We start from the raw sequence: 27,724 nt of genomic DNA, 5'->3' as shown, positions 1-27,724 counted from the left end.
TCAAGATGGCAGCTGTTGTGGAGAATGTTGTCAAACTGTAAGTGTTTATTATGTTTACACACTTTAACACTCTTTAATTAGCTTCATACGTGAACGTATACGTCTCTAACATGTGCATAACTGTTGCATTGTGGGACTTGCAGTCCACTTTGGCTCGTTGACAACAGGACAGCTAGCAACAGCAGCAGCAGCTAGCATCACGTCGATTTGTAAAGTGCCTCAGTGTTGTTTACGTTACGTAACGTCACGTTCAGGTCACGTAATGTCACGTTAATGTCATGTAACGCCACGTAACGTCACGTAATATGACGTCACGTTAATGTCACGTAACGTCACTCTAATGTCACATCACGTTAATGTCACGTAACGTCATGTGACGTCACCTTAATGTCACGTAACGTCACGTTAATGTCACGTAACGTCATGTTAATGTTTTGTAATGTTACCTAATGTCATGTAACGTCACGCAACGTCACGTTAATGTCATGTAACGCCACATAACGTCACGGTAATGTCACATAACATCACATTAATGTCACGTAACGTCACGTTAATGTCACGTAACATGTTAATGTTATGCAATGTCACCTAATGTCATGTAACGTCACGCTAATATCACATATCACATTAATGTCACGTAACATCATGTTAATGTCATGTAACGTCATGTAACCTCACTTTAATGTCACGTAATGTCATGTTAATGTCACGTAACGTCATGTAACCTCACTTTAATGTCACGTAACATCATGTTAATGTCACGTAACGTCATGTAACCTCACTTTAATGTCATGTAACATCATGTTAATGTCACGTAACGTCATGTAACCTCACTTTAATGTCACGTAACATCATGTTAATGTCACGTAACGTCATGTAACGTCACTTTAATGTCATGTAACATCATGTTAATGTTATGTAATGTCACCTAATGTCACATAACGTCATGTAACGTCATGTTAATGTCACGTAACATCATGTTAATGTCACGTAACGTCATGTAATGTCATGTAACCTCACTTTAATGTCACGTAACATCACATTAATGTCACGTCACGTAAGTTAACGTCATGTAACGTCATGTTAATGTCACGTAACATCATGTTAATGTCACGTAACGTCATGTAACGTCATGTAACCTCACTTTAATGTCACGTAACGTCATGTAACGTCATGTAACCTCACTTTAATGTCACGTAACGTCATGTAACGTCACCTAAGCTGTTCCTTAATAGTGGTCTCTATAAGTGTTATAAGTTATTACATCTACATGACAGGAACTATTAGCTCAGGAAGCTAGCTAGCTGTCATGCCAAGTGTGTGTGTGTGTGTGTGTGTGTGTGTGTGTGTGTGTGTGTGTGTGTGTGTGTGTGTGTGTGTGTGTGTGTGTGTGTGTGTGTGTGTGTGTGTGTGTGTGTGTGTGTGTGTGTGTGTGTGTGTGTGAGAGAGAGCTAACTGTTTCTCATAGAGTTATGCTGTTTGCTCATTGACAGCTAACAGTAATGCTAAAATGTAACGTTGACGTTACTTTACGTAAAGCACGCTGACCAAGAGAGAGTGGCCAGTTTGGGTACTGTATATATAGAGGGTTAAAGTGGTTATCCTGACACATTGATGCTACATTAACTAGTTTAGCTGGGAACACCCTTAAGGACCCCTGATGGTCCCCGGACCCCACTTTGAGAACCACTGGATTAATGAACTAACTCTCCTCCTCACGTGACAAAGGCTTCTCTGGTTTCTATTTGCTGTTCAGCGTTCACATCCGGTCTAGAGCCAGGCTACTGTATCCGTTCACATCCGGTCTAGAGCCAGGCTAACGTATACGTTCACATCCAGTCTAGAGCCAGGCTAACGTATCCGTTCACATCCAGTCTAGAGCCAGGCTACCGTATCCGTTCACATCCGGTCTAGAGCCAGGCTAACGTATACGTTCACATCCAGTCTAGAGCCAGGCTAACGTATCCGTTCACATCCAGTCTAGAGCCAGGCTACCGTATCCGTTCACATCCGGTCTAGAGCCAGGCTAACGTATACGTTCACATCCAGTCTAGAGCCAGGCTAACGTATCCGTTCACATCCAGTCTAGAGCCAGGCTAACGTATCCGTTCACATCCGGTCTAGACAGAGCCAGGCTACCGTATCCGTTCACATCCAGTCTAGAGCCAGGCTAACGTATCTGTTCACATCCGGTCTAGAGCCAGGCTAACGTATCCGTTCACATCCGGTCTAGACAGAGCCAGGCTACCGTATCCATTCACATCCGGTCTAGAGCCAGGCTACCGTATCCGTTCACATCCGGTCTAGAGCCAGGCTAACGTATCCGTTCACATCCGGTCTAGAGCCAGGCTACCGTATCCGGTACGTTCACTCCGGTCTAGAGCCAGGCTAACGTATCCGTTCACATCCGGTCTAGAGCCAGGCTACCGTATCCGTTCACATCCGGTCTATAGCCAGGCTACCGTATCCGTTCACATCCGGTCTAGAGCCAGGCTACCGTATCCGGTACATTCACTCTGGTCTAGAGCCAGGCTAACGTATACGTTCACATCCAGTCTAGAGCCAGGCTACCGTATCCGGTACGTTCACTCCGGTCTAGAGCCAGGCTAACGTATCCGGTACGTTCACATCCAGTCTAGAGCCAGGCTACCGTATCCGGTACGTTCACATCCAGTCTAGAGCCAGGCTAACGTATACGTTCACATCCAGTCTAGAGCCAGGCTAACGTATACGTTCACATCCGGTCTAGAGCCAGGCTACCGTATCCGTTCACATCCGGTCTAGAGCCAGGCTACCGTATCCGGTACGTTCACTCCGGTCTAGAGCCAGGCTACCGTATCCGTTCACATCCAGTCTAGAGCCAGGCTAACGTATACGGTACGTTCACTCCGGTCTAGAGCCAGGCTAACGTATACGTTCACATCCAGTCTAGAGCCAGGCTAACGTATCCGTTCACATCCGGTCTAGAGCCAGGCTAACGTATACGGTACGTTCACTCCGGTCTAGAGCCAGGCTAACGTATACGTTCACATCCGGTCTAGAGCCAGGCTAACGTATACGTTCACATCCGGTCTAGAGCCAGGCTAACGTATATGTTCACATCCGGTCTAGAGCCAGGCTAACGTATACGTTCACATCCGGTCTAGAGCCAGGCTAACGTATACGTTCACATCCGGTCTAGAGCCATAGGTGTAGAATCTATTTCTACTGTTATATTTTCACTTGCTGGTCAGTCTTTGGCCTATGTGCTAAAGGTCAGGTCAAGGTCTCTCTCGCACCTTATCGTCCAACCAGGTGTCCAAGCAGGCAGCAGATATGGTCACTGGTTGACATACATGTCAACCAGTCAACCAACATACATGTCAATACTGTACATGTACAGTAGGCCCTATTCACCTCACAATTGACATGGAGCCGTTTGTTGACACCTTGCAGGTATGGAATCAGCCAGAAAAGCTCTATAATGTAATTGTGCATCCCGGTGGGATGCATGTTATACAGTCATTCTTCAGCTGCATTGCAAAACTGATGCAAGGTTCAGCACTGGAAGTGGAAATGCTTGTGGTTGCAGAACATGACAGGCAAGTTCAGTGGTCAGTCCTGAGTCAGCAGCACTCTTGGCCAAAGACATTTGAACAGATACAGCAGAGCCAGGCTAACGTATACGTTCACATCCAGTCTAGAGCCAGGCTAACGTATACGTTCACATCCAGTCTAGAGCCAGGCTAACGTATCCGGTACGTTCACATCCAGTCTAGAGCCAGGCTACCGTATCCGGTACGTTCACATCCAGTCTAGAGCCAGGCTAACGTATACGTTCACATCCGGTCTAGAGCCAGGCTAACGTATCCGTTCACATCCGGTCTAGACAGAGCCAGGCTACCGTATCCGTTCACATCCGGTCTAGAGCCAGGCTACCGTATCCGTTCACATCCGGTCTAGAGCCAGGCTAACGTATCCGTTCACATCCGGTCTAGAGCCAGGCTACCGTATCCGGTACGTTCACTCCGGTCTAGAGCCAGGCTAACGTATCCGTTCACATCCGGTCTAGAGCCAGGCTACCGTATCCGTTCACATCCGGTCTAGAGCCAGGCTACCGTATCCGTTCACATCCGGTCTAGAGCCAGGCTACCGTATCCGGTACGTTCACTCTGGTCTAGAGCCAGGCTAACGTATACGTTCACATCCAGTCTAGAGCCAGGCTACCGTATCCGGTACGTTCACTCCGGTCTAGAGCCAGGCTAACGTATCTGGTACGTTCACATCCAGTCTAGAGCCAGGCTACCGTATCCGGTACGTTCACATCCAGTCTAGAGCCAGGCTAACGTATACGTTCACATCCAGTCTAGAGCCAGGCTAACGTATACGTTCACATCCGGTCTAGAGCCAGGCTACCGTATCCGTTCACATCCGGTCTAGAGCCAGGCTACCGTATCCGGTACGTTCACTCCGGTCTAGAGCCAGGCTACCGTATCCGTTCACATCCAGTCTAGAGCCAGGCTAACGTATACGGTACGTTCACTCCGGTCTAGAGCCAGGCTAACGTATACGTTCACATCCAGTCTAGAGCCAGGCTAACGTATCCGTTCACATCCGGTCTAGAGCCAGGCTAACGTATACGGTACGTTCACTCCGGTCTAGAGCCAGGCTAACGTATACGTTCACATCCGGTCTAGAGCCAGGCTAACGTATACGTTCACATCCGGTCTAGAGCCATAGGTGTAGAATCTATTTCTACTGTTATATTTTCACTTGCTGGTCAGTCTTTGGCCTATGTGCTAAAGGTCAGGTCAAGGTCTCTCTCGCACCTTATCGTCCAACCAGGTGTCCAAGCAGGCAGCAGATATGGTCACTGGTTGACATACATGTCAACCAGTCAACCAACATACATGTCAATACTGTACATGTACAGTAGGCCCTATTCACCTCATATGTGACATGGTGCAATATCAATTTAGGGCACAGAGAGTGAGAAGTGCATCACTGATGTACTGTAACTGCTCTGGTGAAGATGGTTACTGATGATATGTTCATGCTACAGATGAGGAGTGATGTCAATAAGGAGGATGTAAGGATGAGGTAGAACAGGATGTGGGTTGGAGAATACAGATGTAGTTGCAAAAGATACATATTTGCCATTAGATTATATCATTTTACATTCATGTTATTATGAATACCAGTTCTTGTGACATGTTAATGACTCTTTTCACAAAACAAATTGAATGAACCTTTGACCTGACCTTTGACATGATTGACCTGATATTTAAAAAATTACAGGAATGGATTCTACACATGAAAACCCTGAAAAAGAGGTATTACACAGAGGTATTCTAAGACAAGCGGATTACAAGTTAAAAATGGCCAGGCATGTGTTTAGTGGCCATTTTGGATATGTTCTTACACACTTGCACTATATTCTGTTTATTGAATTTCATAATACATTTAGAATCTATGTATGTAAACATGGTTTTAAATCTTTAGGTAATTTACAAAGGAACCCTTTGTGTTCCATCTTTCATTAAAACCGAAGTACATCTTATGTCACATATAGTCACTATGTTGTCACTGCCTGTAATAGAAAAATATTCTAGATATGCTAATTTTAACAACCTTTCTGAACAATATACAGTCTGAGCTTTATCCCAACCATTTTTCAGAGAGAGAGGGTCAATAATAAGAGAGAACCATCAGTTTGAAGTAGAATGCTTCATTCGGATTTTGAAAACTGTGTTTTGGCTTGTGGTTATAAAAGGAGTGATAACACACAGATAGCTACCACCGATGCAAGGCTATCACATTTTTCCTAGCTCTAGGGGTGTATACCTACCCAAAAATCACTATGAGAATTATTCCCCCCAGATGATACTGATGACCCCATATTTGGGGTCCTGGCTCACGGACTATAATGCTGGCTGACGCAACACCAGCTAATGCCATAAACAAACAGGTGTAAGCTACAAAGTTTAATAAAGCACAACACACCTAGTGGCTCAACAATGAAATGTATGACAATAACATACAGAGTCCAGCACACTCCCCGCCTGGTATCTGTGAGGATATCACATACACTACCATGAAGAGGAGGGAGAGTCCTCTTCCTCCCCGCCATCCTCTTCAGAGGTTGGCTTCACTGTCCAGGGTGCTGGGCCAGCATGAAGGGCTGCAATGTGCCTGTCACTGTCACACTCAGAACATTGAATGACAGCCTTGCAGTTCTTTGCTTGGTGTGAAGTTGAGGCACAGCAACGGAAACATATACCGTTCTCTTTAAGGAAGGCCTTTCGTTCCTCCAGGGGCTTTAGTCTGAAACCTCTACACTTGTGCAGAGGGTGCGGTTGTTTATGAATAGGACACTGCTTCTTAGGGTTGTCCGATTCTTTGGCCTCATCCTTCTGTTGAGTGCTGTCCACCTCTGTTCTGTGCACTGTTATGGGCGTTCCTGCCGATTTCAGTGAGAATTTGTCTCTCTGAAGTGGGATGGTGCGAAAGGTTGTAGCAATGAAACTCGGGTCATTCCTCATCCTCGCTTCATCACGAATGAAACCGGTGAGAAGAAGCTGAGGTGATATTGTTGTTTAAATCTTGTGCGTCTTGTGCTCCGTCGTTGTGCGGTATACCGTACCGCGGTATTGCAGTTACCGCACCCAGCCCTAGTGTCATAACTACATTATGTTTATACAGGCTAGGGGAGCAGTGCTACAGGGATGCTATGGAACAGTGTCATAGCTACATTATGTTTATACAGGCTAGGGGAGCAGTGCTACAGGGATGCTATGGAACAGTGTCATAGCTACATTATATTTATACAGGCTAGGGGAGCAGTGCTACAGGGATGCTATGGAACAGTGTCATAGCTACATTATATTTATACAGGCTAGGGGAGCAGTGCTACAGGGATGCTATGGAACAGTGTCATAGCTACATTATATTTATACAGGCTAGGGGAGCAGTGCTACAGGGATGCTATGGAACAGTGTCATAACTACATTATATTTATACAGGCTAGGGGAGCAGTGCTACAGGGATGCTATGGAACAGTGTATACAGGCTAGGGGAGCAGTGCTACAGGGATGCTATGGAACAGTGTCATAGCTACATTATATTTATACAGGCTAGGGGAGCAGTGCTACAGGGATGCTATGGAACAGTGTCATAGCTACATTATATTTATACAGGCTAGGGGAGCAGTGCTACAGGGATGCTATGGAACAGTGTCATAGCTACATTATATTTATACAGGCTAGGGGAGCAGTGCTACAGGGATGCTATGGAACAGTGTCATAGCTACATTATATTTATACAGGCTAGGGGAGCAGTGCTACAGGGATGCTATGGAACAGTGTCATAACTACATTATATTTATACAGGCTAGGGGAGCAGTGCTACAGGGATGCTATGGAACAGTGTATACAGGCTAGGGGAGCAGTGCTACAGGGATGCTATGGAACAGTGTCATAGCTACATTATATTTATACAGGCTAGGGGAGCAGTGCTACAGGGATGCTATGGAACAGTGTCATAGCTACATTATATTTATACAGGCTAGGGGAGCAGTGCTACAGGGATGCTATGGAACAGTGTCATAGCTACATTATATTTATACAGGCTAGGGGAGCAGTGCTACAGGGATGCTATGGAACCGTGTCATAGCTACATTATATTTATACAGGCTAGGGGAGCAGTGCTACAGGGATGCTATGGAACAGTGTCATAACTACATTATATTTATACAGGCTAGGGGAGCAGTGCTACAGGGATGCTATGGAACAGTGTCATAGCTACATTATATTTATACAGGCTAGGGGAGCAGTGCTACAGGGATGCTATGGAACAGTGTCATAGCTACATTATATTTATACAGGCTAGGGGAGCAGTGCTACAGGGATGCTATGGAACAGTGTCATAGCTACATTATATTTATACAGGCTAGGGGAGCAGTGCTACAGGGATGCTATGGAACAGTGTCATAACTACATTATATTTATACAGGCTAGGGGAGCAGTGCTACAGGGATGCTATGGAACAGTGTATACAGGCTAGGGGAGCAGTGCTACAGGGATGCTATGGAACAGTGTCATAGCTACATTATATTTATACAGGCTAGGGGAGCAGTGCTACAGGGATGCTATGGAACAGTGTCATAGCTACATTATATTTATACAGGCTAGGGGAGCAGTGCTACAGGGATGCTATGGAACAGTGTCATAGCTACATTATATTTATACAGGCTAGGGGAGCAGTGCTACAGGGATGCTATGGAACAGTGTCATAACTACATTATATTTATACAGGCTAGGGGAGCAGTGCTACAGGGATGCTATGGAACAGTGTCATAGCTACATTATATTTATACAGGCTAGGGGAGCAGTGCTACAGGGATGCTATGGAACAGTGTCATAACTACATTATATTTATACAGGCTAGGGGAGCAGTGCTACAGGGATGCTATGGAACAGTGTCATAGCTACATTATGTTTATACAGGCTAGGGGAGCAGTGCTACAGGGATGCTATGGAACAGTGTCATAGCTACAACTCCAGGCTGTGTGCAGAGAGAAGCGTCCGGCTGCCATTCCTGGACTCTCAGACGGGCGTGGCTCAGAGCAACTGCTACATCTGGATGGAGAAGAGACACAGGGGACCAGGTCAATATATATTTATATACATTTATATATATTTATATACATTTATGTTTATAGAGACACAGGGGACCAGGTCAATATATATTTATATACATTTATATATATTTATATTTATAGAGACACAGAGGACCAGGTCAATACTCAGTACATACATACATACATACATACATACATACATACATACATACATACATACATACATGTATTATAAATGTATTAGTCCGGGTAGCTCAGTCGGTAGAGCACTCACCTTTGACCCCACAAGGTCATGGGTTCGATCCCGGGCAACCCCAACTCAGCGTACGAGTAGCAAGGACCCCTTAGCTGAGAGAGAGATGAAGCAGGGACCCCTTAGCTGAGAGAGAGATGAAGCAGGGACCCCTTAGCAGAGAGAGAGATGAAGCAGGGACCCCTTAGCTGAGAGAGAGATGAAGCAGGGACCCCTTAGCTGAGAGAGAGATGAAGCAGGGACCCCCTAGCTGAGAGAGAGATGAAGCAGGGACCCCTTAGCTGAGAGAGAGATGAAGCAGGGACCCCTTAGCTGAGAGACAGATGAAGCAGGGACCCCTTAGCTGAGAGAGAGATGAAGCAGGGACTCCTTAGCTGAGAGACAGATGAAGCAGGGACTCCTTAGCTGAGAGAGAGATGAAGCAGGGACTCCTTAGCTGAGAGACAGATGAAGCAGGGACTCCTTAGCTGAGAGAGAGATGAAGCAGGGACCCCTTAGCTGAGAGAGAGATGAAGCAGGGACTCCTTAGCTGAGAGACAGATGAAGCAGGGACTCCTTAGCTGAGAGACAGATGAAGCAGGGACCCCTTAGCTGAGAGAGAGATGAAGCAGGGACTCCTTAGCTGAGAGACAGATGAAGCAGGGACTCCTTAGCTGAGAGAGAGATGAAGCAGGGACCCCTTAGCTGAGAGACAGATGAAGCAGGGACTCCTTAGCTGAGAGAGAGATGAAGCAGGGACCCCCTAGCTGAGAGAGAGATGAAGCAGGGACTCCTTAGCTGAGAGACAGATGAAGCAGGGACCCCTTAGCTGAGAGACAGATGAAGCAGGGACCCCTTAGCTGAGAGAGAGATGAAGCAGGGACCCCTTAGCTGAGAGAGAGATGAAGCAGGGACCCCTTAGCTGAGAGAGAGATGAAGCAGGGACCCCTTAGCTGAGAGAGAGATGAAGCAGGGACCCCTTAGCTGAGAGAGAGATGAAGCAGGGACTCCTTAGCTGAGAGAGAGATGAAGCAGGGACCCCCTAGCTGAGAGAGAGATGAAGCAGGGACCCCTTAGCTGAGAGAGAGATGAAGCAGGGACCCCTTAGCTGAGAGACAGATGAAGCAGGGACTCCTTAGCTGAGAGAGAGATGAAGCAGGGACCCCTTAGGGCTGTGTCACCATTACAAATTTAAAGTTGACGATGTCACTCAAATAATTGTGATTGAATGATTTCATTGTGTGTTTTGTGTTGTTGAACATTGAAACAGCCTTTTAGGCTTCATAATAAAAAATTACACAGAGCAGATATAAATTATGATAAATAACTGAAATATACAAAGACATTATTGACATGTTCAATCATTTTTATGTAAAAAATCACACCCAGTGTGAAGTGGGCGGTGTGGTCATCACAGTGGTCATCATAGTGATGGAAGCTCACCTCTCATTGGCTGCATGCACCCATGTGACTCACGCTCTCATTGCCTGCCTGCAATGTGTCTACGTAGGCGTGGCTCCAGGGCAGCTGTACACCTACCCGTCCCGTAGGTGGCGGAAGAAACGGCGAGCCCATCCTCCAGACGACCCCCGACTCATCTTCCAGCCTCTCAGATCAGGTACGTTGGCGTTCAGACCGGGGGGGGTGGGGGGGGGGGGGTGTATGTAGGATGTAACAGTTCATCATGGGACGGACGGACAGACAGGGTGCATTAGACGTTAAACAGGAAAAAAACACATGTTACATCATGTTCATCGTAGAAACGTCAAGGATACAGACACATAAAAGTCTTGCGACTTATTTTCATTGTGGTCCTTGGTCTGAGACCAACAACACTGCAACAGAATACATACAGGTTAATCTCTCAAGAACAGATTCTGCTCTGCGTTGGAATCTGTCGTGAAGGTTCGTCATAACGTGTACACACTGGGCTACAAGTGGGCGTGCCTTCAGATCAGGAAGCAGGCCGCGCTTTACCCAATCAAATGTAGTGGGCGGGATTTACGTGTCCTTCCCCACTCGAAACCAACCAAAACTAATTTAACAATAGCGTCCGCGGAGCAGACAAAACCACGAAAAGATATTCACATTTTAACTTGCTCTTTCATCATAGAAACAAGTGGGCTTATAACCAAAACGATCCATGTTCTCTTGGAGAAGTGGTGTTAGTGTTCCGTGTATAAATATTGTTAGTGGGAATCAAAACATAGTCGCACCACCGGAAGTGAAACGCTGAAGGCAGACCAAAACCCCGGTTTTCTTGCGCACGGGTGCTACGTCGTCATTGTCCCAGAGCCAAGTGAGATAGTACAAACAGCAGAGGGCGCTGTTTTTCCTTCTCATTTGGTTCTGGGTTCCCAGATTGCATACAGGTAGACAGTACAGTAATAAATAAAACAATCAAAAGCTACACTACCTACAGCATAAATACATATAATCGCATTGCTAACATAAGTGACCAAACTATTCTGCAACATTTTCTAATAGCCATGCTTTGACCCTTATCTTAAAAAGGAGATGGCTGCTGGTGCTCTTTATAGTCAGAGGTAGGGAGTTCCAGTTAACTGCTCCTCCAAATCTAAATGAGCGTTTTCCCATTTCAGTGGTGAACGTGGGCATGGTCAGGTCTGCTATGCTGGCTCTGGTTAGGTGGGAATGGGCTTCGCTACGCTTCTGAAAAAGATTACAGAGGTACACAGGGGCGCTGTGTGTTGATGTAGATGTTATGCACCAGGTTCAGCTGTAGTTGAACAGGGCCCTATTTCACGAAAGGTGAAATATATACAATTTATATACAAGTCCAGAAATATATAGTCCATAAATATATAATTCTGTTAGGCTTAAACATGAGGAGTTTAAGTGAATATCGGCGATGTCGCCTACTAATCTACAATGCTATTAAATGCGCCATGCATGTAATGTTGAGATTACATGGAATCCATCTATTTATATATCTGCAGTGCCGTCCACGGGGGTCCCCAGGGGTCGCCGTTACCCGCGGCGGTAAGGGGGGTTCCCGTTGCGGTAATGTTACCCGCGACGGTAACGGCCGTTAGGGTCCCCGTTGCAGTAATGGGGGTCACCGTTACCCGCGGGGGTAACGAGGGTCCGGCCGCCAAAAGGTATAACCTAATTTTTGAGTGGTGCTAGCCACTCCAAGGAGTGACTTTGTCCTGGTGTGTGTGTGTCTGTGTGTCCGTCCGTCCGTCCGTATGAGCCTCAACAGCTGCGGCTGATTGCAACACAAAGATGCAACCAGTTACACTAATTATACACACACACGCACACGCACACACACACACACACACACACTTACACACAACACACACTTTTGAGTAAAAATACTTAAAATGAGTAAAAATACTTAAAAAGAGTAAAAATACTTAAATATTAGTAAAGACATTTTAAAGTTCCTAAACTGAGTAAAAAATACTTAAAATGAGTAAAAATACTTAAAATGAGTAAAAATACTTAAAAGATGTTAAAATGAGTAAAACACGTAAAAATCAGTAAAAACATTTTAAAGTACTTAAAATTAGTAAAAATACTTTGAAGTCATCAAAGTCTGTAAAAAGTAACTAACGAAATGAACTCATGAAAGGCACCACTCTCTTCACATTGGGTGTGATTTTTTTTTTCAGGCTTGTAGATCTTCCGCATAAGAATGTATGTCAGACATTTTTTATAATCTAAAAAAACTAATATATTATCAAACATCTAGAATATGAACTATAGTGTTAACAGAGTGACAATGACATATCACATGAGTCATTGTGAAACATGGTCACACACTATTTTAGTAATATAATTAAATTGATTATATCTTATTGTATTGATTTCATTTTATTTGAATGCAGGGTCATTCAAATGAGTCCATATACAAACACATGTGTTGAATTAACTATGGAAGAACAAGGCACTGGATTAAGTGAGCAGGCTAACTTCACAGCGAAATTGCCATGGTAACTAAGCTAGGCTTGCTTCAATTCTCTTTCGTGAAATCTAGTCATGGCTAAACTTAGCCAGGGTGAACTGGCTAAGCGAATCAATTCAAGATAATTCATCTTTCATGAAACCGATTCATCCCTAATCCTGGCTAAATTAAAGGATCTACACCATGAATTTAAAAAAAATATTTGATATTTAATATCATATGGTGTATGTCCCTCAAACCTTTTTCAAAAGGTTTGAGCCTAAATCATCACTCAGATATACTCATCCCAAGTCAATTGTCTCTGGCTTATACAGCACTTTCAGCTGCAATACCAAAACGTCCTCTTGGGCAGGGGAGGGCTACTGAGCAATTCTGTCTGGCCAGCATCAATGCAATGGCAATGCAAGTGACATCACTTGTATTGCACATTCTGAAATGGCCTGTTCAGACACGCCCATTCTGAAAATCTCTGAAATGAGAATGAATGACTGAATGTTAAAAAAAAAATTTTTTGGGGGTACAAGAGACACTGGGGAGCCCAACCAAAAAAAAATGAAATTCATGGTGTAGACCCTTTAAGCCAGGATAGGTGTTAAAGCCAGGGTTTAGCTCTAATTCACCTTTCGTGAAATAGGGCCCTGACCTGGCTGCCAGAGGGAGCCAACCCAACTGCTGGAAATGATGTTTTCCAACATGGTCCCTTGCAGACAGCCCAACAGACCAACCTATTCTGAGAAACCTGCAGCTTTGGTTAGGCCACCGTACCGTGAGCAAACTTACAACATACTCTCTCTCCATGCCTTCGGCCTGGCGGAGACGATACAATAAAAATAACTGAGGCAATGGATAATGCTATTTTCAACGCCGTATAACAAGTGAACGGGAGGTCGCGATGACTTTTTGACAGGACTTTTTGACAGGATTTTGCTGAATATTCTGTGACTACTTGAAAGATCTACAAGCTCACGACGTGTTGTGAGCTTGTAGTAAACATTTTAGTACTATTACTTTAAGTATATTTTGATGCCAATACATTACTTTTAGTAACAATTTAAACACAGGCCTTTTCCTTTTTCTGTTGTTATGTTGTGGTATTAGTACTTTAAGTAAAATATCTGAGTTCTTCTTCCACCACTGGGGAAACATAATATAGGTTTGTTATGTGTGTGTGTGTGTGTGTGTGTGTGTGTGTGTGTGTGTGTGTGTGTGTGTGTGTGTGTGTGTGTGTGTGTGTGTGTGTGTGTGTGTGTCTGTGTGTGTGCGTCTGTGTGCGTCTGTGTGTGTGTGTGTGTGTGTGTGTGTGTCTGTGTGTCTGTGTGTCTCTGTGTGTGTGTGTGTGTGTGTGCGTGTGCGTGTGCGTGGGTGCGTGTGCGTGTGTGTGTGTCAGAGGTGGACGTAGTGCGTCAGAAGGGCGTGGCTGTGTCCTCAGACGGCAGCAGTCTGGAGGCTCTGCTGAAAGGAGACTCGGTGGAGCTCAGAGCCACCGATGAGGACTCTAACACCAGCACAGACTGCACTGGAGCTGTGAACCCTGTGAACCCCGCACCACGGAGCAGAAAGGTATGTGAACCCCGCACCACGGAGCAGAAAGGTATGTGAACCCCGCACCACGGAGCAGAAAGGTATGTGAACCCCGCACCACGGAGCAGAAAGGTATGTGAACCCCCACCACGGAGCAGAAAGGTATGTGAACCCCCACCACGGAGCAGAAAGGTATGTGAACCCCCACCACGGAGCAGAAAGGTATGTGAACCCCGCACCACGGAGCAGAAAGGTATGTGAACCCCCACCACGGAGCAGAAAGGTATGTGAACCCCCACCACGGAGCAGAAAGGTATGTGAACCCCCACCACGGAGCAGAAAGGTATGTGAACCCCCACCACGGAGCAGAAAGGTATGTGAACCCCGCACCACGGAGCAGAAAGGTATGTGAACCCCGCACCACGGAGCAGAAAGGTATGTGAACCCCGCACCACGGAGCAGAAAGGTATGTGAACCCCGCACCACGGAGCAGAAAGGTATGTGAACCCCGCACCACGGAGCAGAAAGGTATACAGGGATCCCACGCTCATGACATTCCTGGAAATATTTTGAAATTAGAACGACAGTTTTCCAGGCCCTGGAAAAGGTTTGGAATGAATCAAATGTTCTGGAAAATGTTTGGCTATGGTCTCTGTCGGGTGGAAACCTCATATATCCACATCTGTTACTTTTCAGGATTAAAATTCTAAAATGGCAAAAGTAGCAGATCTACAAGCTCAAAGCGCGTCGCCTGTAGATCTGCTTTTGATGCTTATGTGTGAAACAAAGATTTACAAAAAAACAAAGAGTTAAAATACGGAGATAAGAGGTTTCTGCCCGACAGCAACGAAATACATAGTTTTTGTCTAACATTACGTGAAAGATGGGTAAAACGTGGTAACATGCAGTGCTACTTTAACACGTTGTTAGCTTGTAGATCTGATCTTTTTGTCACGTGACACCTTCGCTCGAGTCTGTCTCGGGGCATTGATGGCTCACTGGTTTAAGAGTCATTAATGCACTGTTTGATTTCTATGGTCCTGGAAATGTGGGGAAATACTTTAGAAAAGTTATGGAAAAGTTTTTAGAAGTCATAGTTGAAAGTGTGTGGGAGGAACCCTGGGTATACTTTATGATTTGATTTGATTTCCCCCCACCGTTAGTTAGCGTTAACCTATTAACCCTTTAAGAAGAAGGGAACGCATCTGTGTCATTTTTATATTTCTTTGGGTTATTCAAAAATAGCAGCTAATAATAATAATAATAATACATTTTATTTGTAACGCACTTTATATTTGAAGCAAATCTCAAAGTGCTACAGGATTAAAAACATAAAAAGAAAGAGAAAACAACAATAAAAAAGTAAAAAAGTAAGACAGTGAAATGAATAAGATTCAGATCAAGTCAGCAGGCACAGTAGAAGTTAAAAATAAAAATAAAACAACTACATCTCTGTCTATGCAAATGCCTTGTTAAAAAGGAAGGTTTTTAGGCCCTTTTTAAAAATGTCAATCGACTGTGGTGCTCTCAGATGGTCCGGGAGGGCATTCCATAGTCGAGGAGCAGCTGAGCAGAAGGCCCGATCAGCTCAGTGCAGCTCATAGCGCGGCACTAGAAATTTTTGAAAGCGAACATTTGTAACTCAAATCTTTGCTTCTGGGGGTCCCTGAGGGGTCCCTGAGGGGTCCCTGGAACAACATGTTTTACAAATGTTCGCTTTTAAAAAAAACAACACTTAGAGAACCCCATTGATTTAGAGGCTGCATTGCTTTCATAGAAAGACCTGAGATGTGTGTGTGTGTGTGTGTGTGTGTGTGTGTGTGTGTGTGTGTGTGTGTGTGTGTGTGTGTGTGTGTGTGTGTGTGTGTGTGTGTGTGTGTGTGTGTGTGTGTGTGTGTGTGTGTGTGTCTGTGTGTGTGTGTGTGTGTGCGTGTGTGTGTCATACAGAAGGTTGTGGAACCAGAGAACTTCCTGGATGATTTGGATGATGAAGACTATGAGGAAGACACGCCAAAGAGAAGAGGCAAAGGAAAGGGAAAGGTACAGGAGTGTTTTTATTTTAAATATTAAAGGGATAGTTCACCCCCAAAATGACTTTTTTCCTATGGATCAGTCACCCCATGGAGACTTGAATTCATGGATATCTTTTAGTTTTTGTCTCATTCCTAAGACAATAATGTGATAAATAACCTGTATCTCGGCTCCTGTGTTTTACTATGTATTGTTGGCAAGACATGCTATTTTCAACGGCGTATAACAAGAGAACGGGAGGTCGCCATGACTTTTTTTTATTTGTGCGGAAGCACAGTGAAACCCTCAGTGATTAGCAACCATCAGAGGAGCGATCATACTGGAGATAAATATTCTGACTACTTGAAAAGGTTAGGAAATCGAAAGGATCTACACAACGTGCACCCTTTGATCAATCAATCCAGGAACACATCTGTGTCATTTTAAGATTTATTTGGGCTATTCAAAAAAAAAAGTTGCTATTTTTTTTTATCGTGAAAATCTGTGTGTTATCTTTGAATATATATATTTTTAAAGCGAACATTTTTAACTCAAATCTTTGCTTCTGGGGGATTCTACAAATGTCTTCTAAATCCTAACAGTTTTTTGAAAAAAACGTATGTTGCTATATATATATCAGTGGTTCTCAAACTTTTTCATGTCAAGGACCGCCAAAATGATATGTATTTGGCTGCGGACCCCCATCTGAAAACATGTTGTTCCAGGGACCCCCAGAAGCATGTTAACACATTGTGTGCCAGAGGTTTATTAAAATAGGGTACGTTCAGTGCCTGCATATCTTCCATCCACTTACGTTGATACGTTTCGTGCTGTAGAAGCCCAGACGAGGACGCGCATGTAAACAAAGCGTGCGTGCGAGACGGCGGAGGGTCCCGACTAACGCCTGGAACAATAATATTTCTAACGCGATCCTCCATTGCAGAGCCGATCCAAAACGCCTCATTTCCACCACGTTATAAAGAAATGGAGATATTAAAGGGATTGTTGGCAACATTAAGCCTAAATTTGAAAAATATCTATATATATATATATATATATATATATATATATTTTGCATTTTTTCCCCTCTATCAGCCACTATATAATGATGCTGGGGTGTTTTCCTGCATTGAAACACAGTCCTCTTTCTGAAATCCGTATTTTCCCTACTGTTTATGTTTGTCCGGGATGTAAATTAACGCACGCATGTGTGCATCCGTGCGCGTCCGTGTCCGTGTGAACTTCGGTTTTAAAACGCTCTCAAACGTTTTTGAGGCACATAATTTACTTTTCAGATAGCGTTTGGATAGAATTTAGTTGTTTAACTTCATATATGTGGTCAATTTGTCATGAAAGAGCCTATTTAAAAATAAAAATTCAGAGAACCGGCAGGGGCGGGCAGTTCCGCAAATTGTATCCGAATAAAGCAACCTATATTCGGCATGGCCCGTTTAGAAGTCCCCTTAACTCTATGGAAGTCCTCCCTGCGTCACCCCCTGGTGGTCGGGGAAACGAACTGCTGGAGTTTCTTTCTTTGTTTATCTCTGAACTTGCCTACAATCCCTTTAAGCTTTTAGTCAAGGAGTTAACATTGGAGAGGCCGACCGGAAGCATTTTTGACATGGATCCACAGCCGGCCTCTCCTTCTTAGAGACTCCTTGGATGATCCCAAAGTTTCGTTAGAGCGCCCCATGTGGGCCCCACGTATAAAAAAACTATTGGAATTGGGGATTCCAAAAACGGTCCGGACCGTTTATGGCACTCAATGTGTTAAAAAGTTAAAAAATAGTTTAAAATGTTTGCTTGAAAAAATATATATATTCCAAGATTTGCAGAACATTCCAAGATTATTCAAAAAATAGCAGATCTATGAGCTTGTAGATCTGCTATTTTTTTATTTGATTGATTGAGTTTTGATGATGATGTAGTTTTGTGTGATTGTGGTTGCTCTCCTCAGGGTCGAGGAGCAGCGGGTGGCAATAGAAAGAAAGCGGATTCAGCGGCTCTGGAGGACCGGGACAAACCGTACGCCTGCGACAGTGAGTCCCGAGGCGGGGAATTTAACCGTTTATTTTACTCTTGTAACCACTTGAACCCGAAGCGTCATTAATTCTGTAGCCTGGGGATCAATACCATTTTCAGCTTTCTGATCCTCTGGCGCCGGAAACGATTCCCTAGTTTAACACTTGGCTGACAAGGACGTAAACACACGTCTTTTTTTTTGGGGGGGGGGGATTCCACAAGAGGGCGCTCTAACACAACTTAGGAATGATCCCTCGACGCTCAGAGAAGGAATGGACGGATGTGACGTTCCCCACATAATGTGAATCAATCAGTTTAGTCTCGCTAGCCGCACTACGAGTTACAATAGAAGATGGGCCAAACCATTATAATACCAAAATAAACTAAACAATTATAACAAACTAAACACATTTTAAACTAGGGCAGGGGTGATGCAACTTAGATGATGTAGAGGGCCACTATATTTCCAAACTCACTCCAGAGGGACACATTACATATACTGTCAGGCAGACACCTTTTATCTCCGTACTTTAGAAAAGTTGCAAAAATAGCCAATCGACAAGTTCAAAACGCGTCGTTTTGAGCTTGTAGATCTGCTATTTTTGCTTCTTTTTTAAGTGGAATCCTGAAAAGTAACATTTCTATTTCATTTCAAATACATTTAGTTATACTTATGTTAACGTGTATGAACTTAAATACAAATACACTGGACATAAAAAAAGACAATAGAATTCATTAAGCTACTAATATAGACGTACATATAATATAACAATAATAATATAATAATATATCAGTATTCTGATATTAACCTGCGGGCCGCATTAAGTGAAGGTCGCCATGTATGAACTATGGGAATCATTTAGGAGATACACGGCACCGGAGGCTCTGGTCGTTGGTTCCGGCCGCCTGATGACGTAACGTTCCGACCCGATCAGAAACCTGAACATGGTATTGATCCCTGCAGGCTGAGAGTATGATCCCTTCAGGCTGAGAGTATGATCCCTGCAGGCTGAGAGTATGATCCCTGCAGGCTGAGAGTATGATCCCTGCAGGCTGAGAGTATGATCCCTGCAGGCTGAGAGTACTGCAGGCTGAGAGTACGTCTGTCACCATCACACATTTAAGTTGACCGTTCATTGTCACTCAAATAATTGCGATTAACAATGTAATTGTGTGTTTGGCGTTATTGTTGATACATGGAAAAAAATAGCAGAAATAGCTGATCTACAAGCTTACAACGTGTCACGTAGTGACGAAATAACAGATCATTTGCCACGTCACTGCCAGCTGTAAGCCGTTGCATAGTTGTGGCCAGTTCTGTGTGGATGGTTTTTGCCAAAAAGCAACAGAAACGGAGATAAAGCCATTTTTCCACAACAAATAAACAGGAAGTAAACAAGCTGTTTTTTTCCGGGTCTATCCTACGAGGAATCACCTGGTGGCACGCAAAGAGTTAAGAAACAACTAACAAAAACAATATATTACTTTTAATTTGGTCTACTTCTCTGTGTCTTTAATTGTCTTTCTCTTCTGTGCTGTTAATATCTATATACTATATATTTTAGTCTATAGGGCAGAGCAGTGGTGGCCATTTTTTGTGGTGCCACATTATTTTTTCCCATAGAGATTTCCGAAAATATTTGTATAAATCATTTTAAGCCTGGAACCAAGACATCCTTGGTTCACTCCTGGTGAATCATGACCATAAAACATTTGATTCTGGGTATTTATTAAATATAGTATATAATATAATTAAATATTCAAATATGTTTTGACACAGACTCAATTGTTTTATGGTCATGATTCATCAGGATCCTGGATGGCTTGATTCCAGCTTTAAAATAATATATATAAATATTTTTGGAAATCTCTATGGGAAAAAAAATATGGGTTTTCTATCTGTGTCACTCAAAAAAAAAATCCGCCACTGCTATGTCCTATATGGTGCATCCCTAATGGTTGTACCTGTCTCTCTGAGCCTCTGCCTGTTTTCTCTGTCTGTCTGTCTGTCTGTCTGTCTGTCTGTCTCTCTGTCTCTCTGTGTGTCTCTGTATATCTCTGTGTCTCTCTATCTCTCTGTGTCTGTCTGTCTGTCTGTCTGTCTGTCTGTGTCTCTTTATGTCTCTGTGTCTCTCTCTGTCTGTCTTTCTGCGTATTTGTGTCTCTCTCTGTCTGTCTGTCTGTCTGTCTGTCTGTCTGTCTGTCTGTCTGTCTGTCTGTCTGTCTGTCTGTCTGTCTGTCTGTCTGTCTCTCTGTGTCTCTCTATGTCTCTGTGTCTCTCTCTGTCTGTCTTTCTGTCTGTCTGTTTCTCTCTCTCTCTGTCTCTCTGTGTCTCTCTGTCTCTTCCAGACTCTGTCAAACAAAAACATATTTCCAAACCTTCTGAAAGAGGTATATTTCTACCATTTTCTCTTTGTATTCCTGTCTGTGCAGTGCAGTGCACTGCACTGTACGTCTTTAGCCGTTTCTGCTTGTTTAGTTAGTTTTGTCTTTTCCTCTGTGTGTGTGCGTGCGTGTGCTGTGCATGCATGTCTGCATGCACGTGTACATGTGTGCATGTGTGCATGCGTGTTCATGCTCATTGTCCCGCTCATTACTATACTTGACCTAGCCTCGACGACCTTGCAGTCTTATGGAAAGGCTAAAGTAACAGTATTTTGTTGTTTTAAACCTCTTCCCGAGAAGGAAATGAAAAGTTCGGACAACATTTCGGAAACTTTGAACGTAGCTGGTTTCTGCCCGACAGCAGAGATAATATGATGTCAATTCTGACTCAGTCCTTGTCTAATAAAGGTGTAACTTAACAAGTGAAGGCCAGTCTGGAGCTATGTGGAACTCCATATTTGGGCAGACACTCCATATTTGGCCAAAATATCTATTCGGACACACGTATACATTATTATGAATAATGTAGATATATAAATGGGGAACATACTGACAAATGCCGTTATAACAGCTGAACCCTTCCGTGGAAAGTCAAAACAACACAAAACAACGACCATGACAGGTTTGTACGCCAAGACCCCAAGGCACCTCCAATAATTTGAAACCCGTCAAAAAGCCCGTCAAGCGAGCCTTTTCCACATCCTTACAAGGTGTCCAACAAACACACACGGAAGCTAGTCCGTCAGAGAGAGGTGTCCGCAAGGAAGTTGCAACAGAAAAGACTCACTTAAGCCTATTACCCCGCCTGGGGCTTATGCCGTCTACAAGAGTTCTCCAAGCATCTGGGTCCTGAGCCAACACCTCCATCTGTCCCCATAGTGTCTGTCCCCATAGTGTCTGTCCCCATAGTGTCTGTCCCCATAGTGTCTGTCCCCATAGTGTCTGTCCCCATAGTGTCTGTCCCCATAGTGTCTGTCCCCATAGTGTCTGTCCCCATAGTGTCTGTCCCCATAGTGTCTGTCCCCATAGCCTTGGCATCTGCCTCCAAAGTCTCTGCGCCAGGTGTTTCGTGGCCGACCTCTCTTTCTTTTCCCTTGGGGGTTCGTTCCACTTGAAGGACTGTCTTGTGGTGTTTGAGGTTTACCGGAGATACAGAAAGAAGACGGGAGAGACAGAAATGGCATCGACCCCGACCGAAGAAAACACTCCATCGGTCCAAGAGGAGGAGCCTGAAGTGTCATCCTCCTCATCCTCATGGTCCTCCCAGGCCAGGCAGAAGCTGCAGGGTCTGCTGAACAGAACCATGAGGATCCGGATGACCGACGGTCGGACGCTGGAGGGCGTGTTCCTCTGCACCGACCGGGACCGCAACGTGATCCTAGGCTCCGCCCGGTTCCTCTCCTCCACATCAGAGGGGTTCTCCTCCACAGAGGGGTTCTCCTCCACATCAGAGGGGTTCTCCTCCACGTCAGAGAAGTTCTCCTCCACATCAGAGGAGTTCTCCTCCTCCACAGAGGAGTTCTCCTCCTCCTCCCAGACAGAGTCCAGGGTCCTGGGTCTGGCCATGGTTCCTGGACTCCACATGGTGTCCGTCCATGTGGAGCCACATGCCGGCCTGGCTCATTGGCTCCCAGACGTTTTCAGCTGAGACCGGCTGTTAACATTTTTTTCGCTTCTGCAAACCAAGACAAGGAACCACACTTACAATAACGAAAAAACATCACATGGATGCACCTGGGACGTATCATCAGTTGACGCCCAGGTGACCCAGCCGGGGCTGATCAAGCCCCGACTTACGTCCCAGTAGCTACTGTACCCACGGTCAGTCCTCTGAGGGGAAAGACAGGGTCCCTCAGTCCGCTTCTCCGGAACTACTCTGCCGGGACCCGGGGAGAGGAGAGACTCTGACATGTGGAGGGACTAGGCTCTGTGGATGGCCTCCTGGCCGGGCTCCTCCTCCGTCTCACCAGGTCCGGGACCTGAGCGCTGCACGGCTTGCTTGAATGGCCCTCCTCAAAGGCCTCACCGTGGATTTGTTGGGACTATTCCTGGTTGTCACGTAGTCTATTCCTATGAGCCACTATAAATAGAATAACTGTTACGAAAAAACATCACATGGATGCACCTGGCTCCGAGCTAGATGTGGGGTCATTATTTTAGCCAAAAGGTGTCTCTAGGGTATAGCATCAGAAGACTGGTGTAGTTAGGAATTATGCCATCGGTGACTCTGATGACATCACTGAAACTCCCCTGAGTGTCATCAGGTGAGATGTTTAGCCCAAACCCCCAGAACCGAGAGGGAGCAGTGAAGCACATTGGACATGCTGGCCATTCATAGGTACTGCAGCTTATTACGGCCGGGGCCAGACGGACACATGAACGACACATAGGCCCCGCCCGTCACAATTCCCCCCGGAAGAAGGTGCGAAAAGGGAGTAGACGCTGGGTGAGCGACTCCATACAAGTGGATGGGCGGGTGGATTTCCGGTGTCTATTATTTTAAACTCTATGGTTTATCCCCGCCCAGAAAGACTGCGTTCAGAAATGTCAGAATGTTTTTCCCTGGAAAGAAATGTATTGCTTTTTTATTGTATATAGCACCGACCTACTCGGGAACGATGCACATAGGGACTGCATGCCCCGCCCGGTTATGAAACATCCATTATACCTGTCGTCAGAGTACCTGCTGTACCCGTCTGTCTGCCTGTGTCCCTTTGTGCCCATATATGGAGATATCAGTATCTGTCTATCTGCCTGTGTCCCTTTGTGCCCATATATGGAGATATCAGTATCTGTCTGTCTGCCCGTGTCCCCTTTGTGCCCATATATGGATATCTCAGTATGTGTTAGTTTTTCATACATGTTGTTGTTTTGCTGGTTCTGGTGTCAGTCTGTGGGAAGCGCTACAAGAACCGACCTGGCCTCAGCTACCACTACAACCACTCCCACCTGGCCCAGGAGGAGGGGCCGGACCAGGAGGACATGGAGCTCCACCCCCCTGCCCCGCCCCCGGCTGATCAACCAAAGAGTATGTTTACGTTAACCATTAAAGGTTAAAGTGGTTCCACAGATGCGTTTGAGTGGGTGAAATCATATGTAAATAACAATCCTTTTGCTGGTCTCAGCGCCCAGGAGAGGCCCAGACGGCCTGGCTCTGCCCAATAAATACTGTGACTTCTGCCTGGGAGACTCCAACACCAACCCCAAGACCGGCCAATCAGAGGAGTTGGTGTCCTGCTCCGACTGTGGCCGCTCAGGTAGGCAATACCTTAAGTCTTTTCTCTGTGATGATTTTTTTTGTTGTGATTACGTGATCTCTGGGTGTACTCTTCGGTGGTGCTTAACTCATTCCTATTCCTATTAATGCTAATACCCCGGGTAAGGCAATACCTTAATGCTAATACCCCGGGTAAGGCAATACCTTAATGCTAATACCCCGGGTAAGGCAATACCTTAATGCTAATACCCCGGGTAAGGCAATACCTTAATGCTAATACCCCGGGTAAGGCAATACCTTAATGCTAATACCCCGGGTAAGGCAATACCTTAATGCTAATACCTCGGGTAAGGCAATACCTTAATGCTAATACCTCGGGTAAGGCAATACCTTAATGCTAATACCTCGGGTAAGGCAATACCTTAATGCTAATACCTCGGGTAAGGCAATACCTTAATGCTAATACCTCGGGTAAGGCAATACCTTAATGCTAATACCTCGGGTAAGGCAATATCTTAATGCTAATACCTCGGGTAAGGCAATACCTTAATGCTAATACCCCGGGTAAGGCAATACCTTAATGCTAATACCCCGGGTAAGGCAATACCTTAATGCTAATACCTCGGGTAAGGCAATACCTTAATGCTAATACCCCGGGTAAGGCAATACCTTAATGCTAATACCTCGGGTAAGGCAATACCTTAATTACCTCGGGTAAGGCAATACCTTAATGCTAATACCCCGGGTAAGGCAATACCTTAATGCTAATACCCCGGGTAAGGCAATACCTTAATGCTAATACCCCGGGTAAGGCAATACCTTAATGCTAATACCCCGGGTAAGGCAATACCTTAATGCTAATACCCCGGGTAAGGCGATACCTTATGCTAATACCCCGGGTAAGGCAATACCTTAATGCTAATACCCCGGGTAAGGCAATACCTTAATGCTAATACCCCGGGTAAGGCGATACCTTATGCTAATACCCCGGGTAAGGCAATACCTTAATGCTAATACCCCGGGTAAGGCAATACCTTAATGCTAATACCCCGGGTAAGGCAATACCTTAAGGGAATAAGGGTCCCCTGTTAAAATAGGATTATTTTGGGGGGGTCGCGGCCTGAAAAGTTTGGGAACCCTTGGCCCTAATTTATATTATTTATATTAACTGGGGGTCCTTGAAATTAAATAAAGATTGAGAATCACTGATTCACGGATGCCTCCCGAGCGTCTCCCTAGGGAGGTCCTCGCTGTACGTCCCACTGAGAGGAGACCCCGGGGCAGACCAAGGACCAGATGGGGGGATTACATCTCCACACTGGCCTGGGAACGCCTCGGGACCCCCAGGAGGAAATGGATAATGTTGCTCAGGAGAGGAAAGGCTGGAGCTCTCTGATGGAACTGTTGCCCCGGCGACCCGACTCCGGATAAGAGGTTGAAGATGGAATCACTGCTTCACTGCTGTAAGATGTCCTGTGCTCTTGTGCTCCCTCTACAGGCCATCCGTCGTGCCTGCAGTTCACTCCAGTGATGATGGCGGCGGTGAAGACGTACCGCTGGCAATGCATCGAGTGTAAATGTTGTAACATCTGTGGAACCTCAGAGAACGATGTGAGTTCTACCTATTATTATAATAACAATAACATCTGTGGAACCTCAGAGAACGATGTGAGTTCTACCTATTATTATAATAACAACAACATCTGTGGAACCTCAGAGAACGATGTGAGTTCTACCTATTAGAATATAATAATAATAATAATAATAATAATAATAAGTGTAATAATAATAATAATATTAATAATAATAATAATAATAATAATAATTATAACAACATGCCGAGAATAGTTGATCTGCAAGCTCTTAACGCCTTGCGCATAGGGATTAAATGGGATTGAATCTTATTTTGTTTGTTTGTTCTCCTCACGTATAAACAACCACACAGACATACGAGGCAATAGATAATATCTATATATATAATATTTTATTATAATTGATTAGATGGATGAACTGTTTCTCCTCTGATATGAAGTGACTTTAAGCTCATGGTTTTGTTTCAGGATCAGCTGCTGTTTTGTGACGACTGTGACCGAGGATATCACATGTACTGTCTGACTCCTCCCATGGCCACGCCCCCAGAGGGTGAGACGACCTTTCACGACCTTTCATTTACATTGTTATACTGTCTGACCCCCCAAAATAATCATGTTTGAACTGGGGACCCCCCACCCTGACAAGAACTTGGACCCCATGTGGGCCCCATGTGGACCCCATGTGGGCCCCATGTGGACCCCTGGGGGGCCCCATGTGGGCCCCAAGGGGGCCTCATGTGGACCCCATGTGGGCCCCAAGGGGGCCTCGTTTGCGCTACATAGGACTAGGTTTGAAGGACTAGGCCTGAAAATCTAGTATTGTGAAAATAGCCAAACTAAAAGCTCACAACGCCTTGAGCTTGTAGATCGGCTATTTTCACGATGTTTGCCTCTTTCTTACGTAATATTTGGCATTGTTAAAAGTCCTTAAATTATCACTACAATTAAGAATTTACTGTAATCTCAAATTATTATGAATAAATGACTTCTGCCGTGTGTGTGTGTGTGTGTGTGTGTGTGTGTGTGTGTGTGTGTGTGTGTGTGTGTGTGTGTGTGTGGTGCGTGTGTGCGTGTGCGTGTGTGACAGGGAGCTGGAGCTGCCATCTATGTCTGGACCTTCTGAAAGACAAGGCGTCAATCTACAAGAACGCACCGTCATCCTGATAGTCTGCTCCGGCTGCCACCCCCCACACCCACACCCTCGCACCGCAAACATTATAACTTCCTGTCCGCAGCAGGAAGTGCTTCTTCCTGCAGAACAACAGGACTAGCGGCGGGTGGTAAAAGAGCAGTGGTGGAAAAAGTACTCGAATGTTTTACTTCAGTAAAAGTATCAATACTGCAATGTAGAAGTGCTCTGTTACAAGTGAAAGTCTGGTGTTAAAAATGTACTTGAGTAAAATTACAAAAGTATTGGTATCAAAATGTACTTAAAAGTACCACAAGTAAAAGTACTGAGATGTTTCCGATCTACAAGCTCACTCGTTGTGAGCTTGTAGATCGGCTATTTTCAAATAGCCTAGGTATAAAATAGGACTAAAGTGGTTAATGTATGTTTTATAATGTAATAATTTATATCTACAAAGTAACTAAAGTTTTCAAATAATAGTAGTGGAGTAAAAGTACAATATTTGCCTCTGAGATGTAGTGGAGTAGAAGTAATAGTATTGAAAATTGGAAATACTCAAGTAAAGTACAAATACCTCAGAATTGTACTTAAGTACAGTACTTGAGTACATGTACTTTGTTACTTTCCACCACTGTTAAAAAGGGAAAAGGCTGAGCTCACAGACATGAGCGTCCGGTTGGTTAGGTTTGTATAATATGACTGTTAAACAGTTTACACCCCCCCTCCCTAACCCCCCCCCTCGTACCTGAAGACCCTTTTATAATAGAGCGGCCAAGTTTGTATTAAAGGCCCCAAAAAAACCTCCTGTGAACCAGTTGCCCTTCCCCGGTCCTTTTCCTCTCTTTTATTATATTTTGTGTTAATGGGTTTATGGTTAAATTGACTGATATTAGGCCTGTGGTTAAAAACACATTTAGTGCCATAAACACAGATCTACGTTTTTTCAAAAAACAAAAATAAAATCCACAAGAGGGCGCTCTAACGCAACTTAGGAATGATCCCCCGACTGTAATAGAAGGAATCGACGGATGTGACGTCGTCCCAAAAAACGTCACGTCCGTCCTC

The 27,724-nt window shown here is 44.7% G+C and overlaps 1 protein-coding gene across 3 annotated transcripts; it reads left to right on the top strand.

Moving 5' to 3' along the window:
• On the top strand, positions 1-27,724 carry LOC308090140 (zinc finger protein ubi-d4-like). Of its 3 annotated transcripts, XM_080435190.1 has the most exons (12): positions 1-37; positions 8,484-8,644; positions 10,360-10,467; positions 14,171-14,315; positions 14,814-14,832; positions 16,252-16,344; positions 18,272-18,353; positions 23,612-23,749; positions 23,847-23,978; positions 25,437-25,549; positions 25,999-26,080; positions 26,618-27,724. In XM_080435190.1, the coding sequence occupies exons 1-12, from the start codon at positions 6-8 to the stop codon at positions 26,692-26,694; spliced, it is 1,182 nt and encodes a 393-aa protein (XP_080291316.1). In that variant the 5' UTR covers positions 1-5; the 3' UTR covers positions 26,695-27,724. The 3 variants fall into 3 exon arrangements, with proteins under 3 accessions (XP_080291316.1, XP_080291315.1, XP_080291314.1); XM_080435189.1 differs by lacking the exon at positions 14,814-14,832 and having other exon boundaries at positions 14,171-14,343; positions 16,255-16,344; XM_080435188.1 differs by lacking the exon at positions 14,814-14,832 and having other exon boundaries at positions 14,171-14,343.

The sequence above is a fragment of the Gymnoscopelus braueri genome, assembly GCF_963280865.1.
Source record: "Gymnoscopelus braueri genome assembly, chromosome: 8".
NCBI lineage: Eukaryota > Metazoa > Chordata > Actinopteri > Myctophiformes > Myctophidae > Gymnoscopelus > Gymnoscopelus braueri.
The sequence above is the reverse complement of the archived record's forward strand: the minus strand, read 5'-3'. Positions and strand labels throughout refer to the sequence as shown.